The sequence below is a fragment of the Helobdella robusta genome (genome assembly GCF_000326865.2).
Source record: "Helobdella robusta unplaced genomic scaffold HELROscaffold_20, whole genome shotgun sequence".
NCBI classification, from domain to species: Eukaryota; Metazoa; Annelida; class Clitellata; order Rhynchobdellida; family Glossiphoniidae; genus Helobdella; species Helobdella robusta.
In genome coordinates, this window is record NW_008704084.1 from 2,403,587 (window position 1) to 2,409,586 (window position 6,000).

General features: G+C 35.3%; 2 protein-coding genes across 2 annotated transcripts; both read right to left on the reverse strand.

Annotated features, from left to right (window-relative positions):
* Positions 1-313: 313 nt before the first annotated feature.
* HELRODRAFT_171401 (hypothetical protein) lies at positions 314-736 on the reverse strand (the record flags this gene model as incomplete). Its single annotated transcript, XM_009018118.1, has 1 exon — positions 314-736. The coding sequence occupies one exon, from the start codon at positions 734-736 to the stop codon at positions 314-316; it is 423 nt and encodes a 140-aa protein (XP_009016366.1).
* A 4,478-nt stretch (positions 737-5,214) lies between these two features.
* HELRODRAFT_77508 (hypothetical protein) lies at positions 5,215-6,000 on the reverse strand (the record flags this gene model as incomplete). Its single annotated transcript, XM_009018119.1, has 2 exons — positions 5,215-5,343; positions 5,845-6,000. Coding segments are annotated over 2 exons (285 nt in total), but the record flags the coding sequence as incomplete, so codon positions are not given.

The following is a 6,000-nucleotide window of genomic DNA, read 5'->3' on the forward strand; positions in this document are numbered from 1 at the left end:
CCCACAGCGCAAATAACACTTGCAAATGGAACATCATCACAAGAAGCAAGAAGAACCACAGCGATGATAATAATAATGTTAACAATAATAATAATAATAACGTTTTTAATAATCGGTGCCTATTCTGGTCTCTATGAGACTTAATTCGATATTCTATGCTCATTGGCACGAAAACGTCTTAAGTTCTCGAAAAGAGTCCGCCTTGGGTTCACCAGTTAGGCAGCTTCGAATAATCGGTGCCTATTCTGGTCTCTATGAGACTTAATTCGATATTCTATGCTCATTGGCATAGTTTCAGAAACGTCTTAAGTTCTCAAAAGTGGATTTGGTACGAGACTCTATGCTCATTGGCATAGTTTCGCACGCGTACTAAAGTCACACAATTTGTTTCCAGTGTTGTTCTGACTCTTGTTGTTTTGTGTTGGTTGTGCGAAAGCCAACCAGACTCGACGGCCAGTGAAAACAGGCCAGGGTTGTGCGAAAGCCGACCGATCGACCGACTGACTGACAGGCCCAGTGAAAACAGGCCCTTGGTTGTGCGAAAGCCGACCAGACTTGACGGCCCAGTGAAAACAGGCCTTGGATTAGGTGAAAACGAATCCGCCTCGTTGTTTTGTTTTTGTTGTGCTATTTGTGGACCTAGGGTTCTTCGCTGGATTCTATACTCATTGGTATAGTTTCGCACGCAGCTTGGAATTTCCATAGGCTCCGATTTTTGTAATTTTTCTGCATTCATTTTATTTATTTCTCGGAGTTGTATCGACGCCACCATCGGTCACACACGTCGAGGTTGTACGATTAAACTGCAAGAAACATATCCCAAGTCGAAGACCCAACAAGAAGAAGTTCTAATTCCTGTATTCCAGTTTGTTCATTGACATTATTTTTTTTACATTATTCTAGAGTTCATTTAGTTCAATTCATTTTCATTTACTTCCGTCGATTAATAAAATTGTTATCGAATATTTTTCTTTACGCGTTCGTGTGTTACTTAGTAAAATCATATAATTCGAAAAAGCCCAGTGCCACACAGGACTGGTCGAACTCACGATAAAAATATACAAAAAATTATTGTCGGACCATAAAAAAATTCCCTGAGAAAGATAGAGGAAGAGATTACCTCACCTCCAGTTGCAAAATTTCCGACAATATATATATATATATTATTATTATTACGGAAATTTATATGCAGCGCTTTTTTATTGTTGAATCTCTAAAGCGCTACTAAATCATAGACAAATAAGACGGACATTCATTGTGCAAATAAATAAATTTTAAGTTGACTTCGAAATTGTAAATATGATAGGTTAGGGTCACGTAAGTAAGAAGATAAACCATTCCAAAAAACCGGACCAAGAACTGCAAAGTTGCGGCAACCCGTCATCAACTTTGTGGTCGGGATAAAAAATAAATTGCGCTCGGAAGGAATATTTTGAAAAATGAGATTTGTATGATTCCAATCTATCGATGAGATAGGGAGGTGCTGTATTATTGACACATTTAAACATCAAAACTGCCAACTTGAAGGAAACACGTTTTTCAACCCTCAACCAGTGCAACCTATTCAAAATAGGCGTAACATGATCGAACCACAAACCACCCAAAACCAGCTTGGCCGCACCTATATATATGTTGGTAATAGACCATAATTTTTACAATATTCTGTAAATTCTACCGAATGTTTGGCGTTAATATGTTTGTAGCTCGTTTTTTTCAATTTTTCTCAATAAAGTTTTTTGGTGAACGAATATTTTCCTATATAAACAGCAAAAAGCACTGATGATGATTCATTCGGAATCAAAATATGGCCTTATTTGCAGCATGAATTGGGAAAATAAGTTTATTTTGAATTTTAATAAACTAAACGTTCACCAAAAAACTTTAGTGAGAAAAATTGAAAAAACGAACTACAAGCATAATAACGCCAAACATTCGGTAGAATTTATAAAATACTGTTAATTAAAAATAAAAAAATATATAAAAAAAAATATAACATAATATATAAAATTAAGTGTCCAGAATTATGAAATAATACTGACTAAAAATACTGCAAAATTTTCAACGCGAAATTAATTCACTCGATAGGGGGCATGGTGCAAGTTAATTTACTCGATAGGTGATGACGATTTTCTTTGTTTTGCAATTTAGATGACGTCATAAATTATTACAAATTATTTTAAAATTTAATTAATACTTTTTCTGATTAATTGGACATGCCTTGTAAATTTTTATATTTTAAAACACCCGAAACAAAATCTAATTTTGCCTTGATAAGGAAGGGTGTGAAAAGACTTATAAACTGGGTTGACTAGTGAGGCAGCTTCGGATAATCAGTGCCTCTTCTGGTCCCTAAGAGACTTAACGCGTGATTCTATGCTCATTGGCATAGTTTCAGAAACGTTTTAAGTTCTCAAAGAGTCAGCCTTGGGTTCACCAGTTAGGCAGCTTCGAGTAATCAGTGCCTACTCTGGTATCTAAGAGACTTAATGCGTGATTCTATGCTCATTGGCATAGTTTCAGAAACGTCTTAAGTTCTCAAAAGTGGATTTGGTACGAGACTCTATGCTCATTGGCATAGTTTCGCACGCGTGCTAGAGTCGCACAATTTGTTTCCAGTGTTGTTCTGACTCTTGTTGTCTTGTGTTGGTCGTGCGAAAGCCGATCAGACTCGACGGCCCAGTGAAAACAGGCCAGGGTTGTGCGAAAGCCGACCGACTCACAGACAGGCCCAGTGAAAACAGGCCTTGGGTTCTGTGAAAACAAATACGCCTCCTTCTTTTGTTTCTTGTGCTATTTGTCGACCTAGGGTTCTTTGCTGGATTCTATACTCATTGGTATAGTTTCACACGCAGCTTGCAATTTCCATAGGCTCCGATTTTTGTGATTCATTTTTTTATTTATTTCTTGGAGTTGTATCGACATCACCATCGGGTACACACGTCGAGGTTTTACGATTAAACGGCAAGAAACATATCCCAAGTTGAAGACCCAACAAGAAGAGTTCTAATTCCTGTATTCCAGTTTGTTCATTGACATTTACATTATTATAGAGTTCATTAGTTCAATTCCTTTTATTTACTTCCGTCGATTAATAAAATTGTTATCGAATATTTTTCTTTACGCGTTCGTGTGTTACTCAGTAAAATCATATAATTCGAAAAAGCCCAGTGCCACACAGGACTGGTCGAACTCACAATAAAAATATACACAAAAATTATTGTCGGACCATACAAAAATTCCCTGAGAAAGATAGAGGAGGAGATTACCTCACATCACCAGCTGTTTTAATTGTTATCATTTAAAAATCTCCTCATTCATTTTAATTTATTATTTTAAATTTTCCGACAATTAGCGCCCAACTTGGGGCTTTGTCATCCTTTGAAAACCTCCAGCTCATTCATATTATTATTTTAAAATTTCCGACAATATATATATATATATATTAATCAATCAATCTTCGTTTAGCGTCCAGAAACCCAGTTCCCTCGAGGTAGGACATTGTTTTCTTTGCCATCAATTTTTTGCGCCAAATTAGACGACCAGTTGTATCCATTTCATTTAAATTTAGAGCTTTCATGTCATGCTCGATTGTTTGCGACCAGGACTTCTTTGGACGGCCTTTGGGACGTGTGCCAGATACTTCAACATCTGTAATAGAAGTTATGGCACTGTTTCCACTTCGTTTGACATGACCAAACCCCCGCAGACGCTGTTGCCGGCATTCGTCCTTTATATCATCTAAACCAGCACGACGCAGGATTTCGGTAGATTTGATGTGGTCCTTCTGACTAATTCGTTGCATCCATCGAAGCATTTTCATGTTGGTTCGTTGAAGTTATTGTTCCAGTTTGGTTGTCATTGGCCATGTTTCTGCACCATATAACAACACCGGACGTATCACAGATTTATTAAGTTTTGATCGTAATGGTAGTGGGATGTCACGCCGCATCAATATAGAGGCAAGGAGATGCCATTTATTCCAGGCTGCATGTATGCGTGCTCGAAGGACAGCTTCAACTGTTCCAGTACAATCTAGAACATCCCCTAGATATTGAAACGATGTGACTTTCTCTACCTTAATGGTAGAGAAAGTCTACCATTAAGGTAGAGAAATCTGCTAACGATACCAAAAACACAATTGATTGTAGGAAACTGGTCCAACAGTTTGAAATGATTTACCACACCACCATCGTCAGCCTGGATTAAATCTTTAACAATTCTGTATAAAGCTATAGAAACTCATCTTTTTATGAATTAAACCACATGAGTTAAGCAGCGCCTTTGAAAAGTTTAAAAGGGCGCTAGGATATAAATTCTCTAATAATAATAATAATAAGATTAAAAAATATCAAAAGCTATTTATGTGAATCTACAACAAATTTTAATTTCAAATTTGATAAAAACCAGTTGAGGTTTGAGTATATTAAATTTCTGGTTAGACCCCAGCTAGGAAATTGAGGTTGATGCGTAAGTTTTCCAATGAAAACTCCATCAAATATTATTTGGCTCACGCCTTTATATTCCGCTAATGATGAGCTTCATATCTTACAACCTGCACCATTCAAAAAACTCCTCTCGTCTACCGCCACATAAAATAATTAGGTATTATACTGCAAGAATATATATTTCGAAGGTACTAATATGTCCATTTTAACAGCAAATTCAATGTAGTTTTGTGTAAACGCTCACGCAGTTTGCAGATGGCACCATGTAATTTAATAATTATTTGCCAAAAGTGTTACAAAAATTACAAAATAAATCAATTGAACGCATACTTAGCTATTAATATTAATCAATCTCAATAAAAATGATACCACAGAACAAACAAATTTTAATAAAACTGTAATGAACAAAAACAAACAATAAGAAAAAATGTGTTAAATCTATAGTTCAAATAATGCAATTCATTATTTAAAACTAAAAGAGGTCACTTTTTTACACGCTTTCTTCTTTTATTTGAGAACGTTTTTGACGTTACCTCAGAGTATTTTCGCTTCTTATAACTGAAAAGATTAAAGATAAGCATGAAACATTAGCAAATAATCATTTCATACAAAACACATTGGCAATGAATCATGAAAACTTGAAACATTTCATCGAAACTTCATTTAAACAAAGCTTATCGTAACAGAACTTAAGAAAACGTCAATCTTGACTAAAAAAATAAAGCATTGCATAAATTGTTAATTAAGCGCTGAGTAAACTTTTTAAAATTTAAAAAGTATAAAATAACCTTTTAAATTCGGCATCGTGAAGTAGTTCATCCACCAAGGTAGTTTTTCTTTCCTTCTTGGGAATTCGATCACTGTAGAAGTCTGCAGATGTTTCCACCACAGTACCAGTCTAAATTAAAAAAGTGTTATGCATTAACTCATATAATGATTAATAAATAAACTATACAATCAACAAATTCTTTGGACACAGGGCCAAAACTACAGTTTTAATCAAGAAGGCAGTCCAGGCACTCATATCTTTAAAAATGCTCAAATTAAGGTTTCACATGTTCTTGTCCCCAGCTTTCTTCTAAGCGTCCGAACCATCTCAGTTGCCAACACAACTATTATTAGCTGTCACGTCAAATTAATTAGTTTTATTTTGTATGTATCACAACATAACAGCATATTTATTTGGTTACGCCAACCTTCGATTTATAGATCAAACTCTAGATTTCACACTCACCAGAAAAATAAGAAAATACCTCAAAAATGTATCTCAATTTGAAAAAACTTTTCCCACTTTATTAATAAGCTCTTAAGCATCATGAAACGCAAAAATGAAACACAAAAATGTTTTTTAAAAACAATGAACTTGAAAATTTAATGTGCACATAATAAGTGAAGTTACCTGAAAAAATTTCGGAAGCACGCCAGGTCTAGCATCAGTTTTCTTATAAAAGTGTTTCGGGTCAAGCATGCCCCTCATTTGAATAATCTTCAGGTCATTCAACTTTTCTTCTGTCATTTCCTGAACTGGCATATCAAACCATCCTTTTCCTTTGGT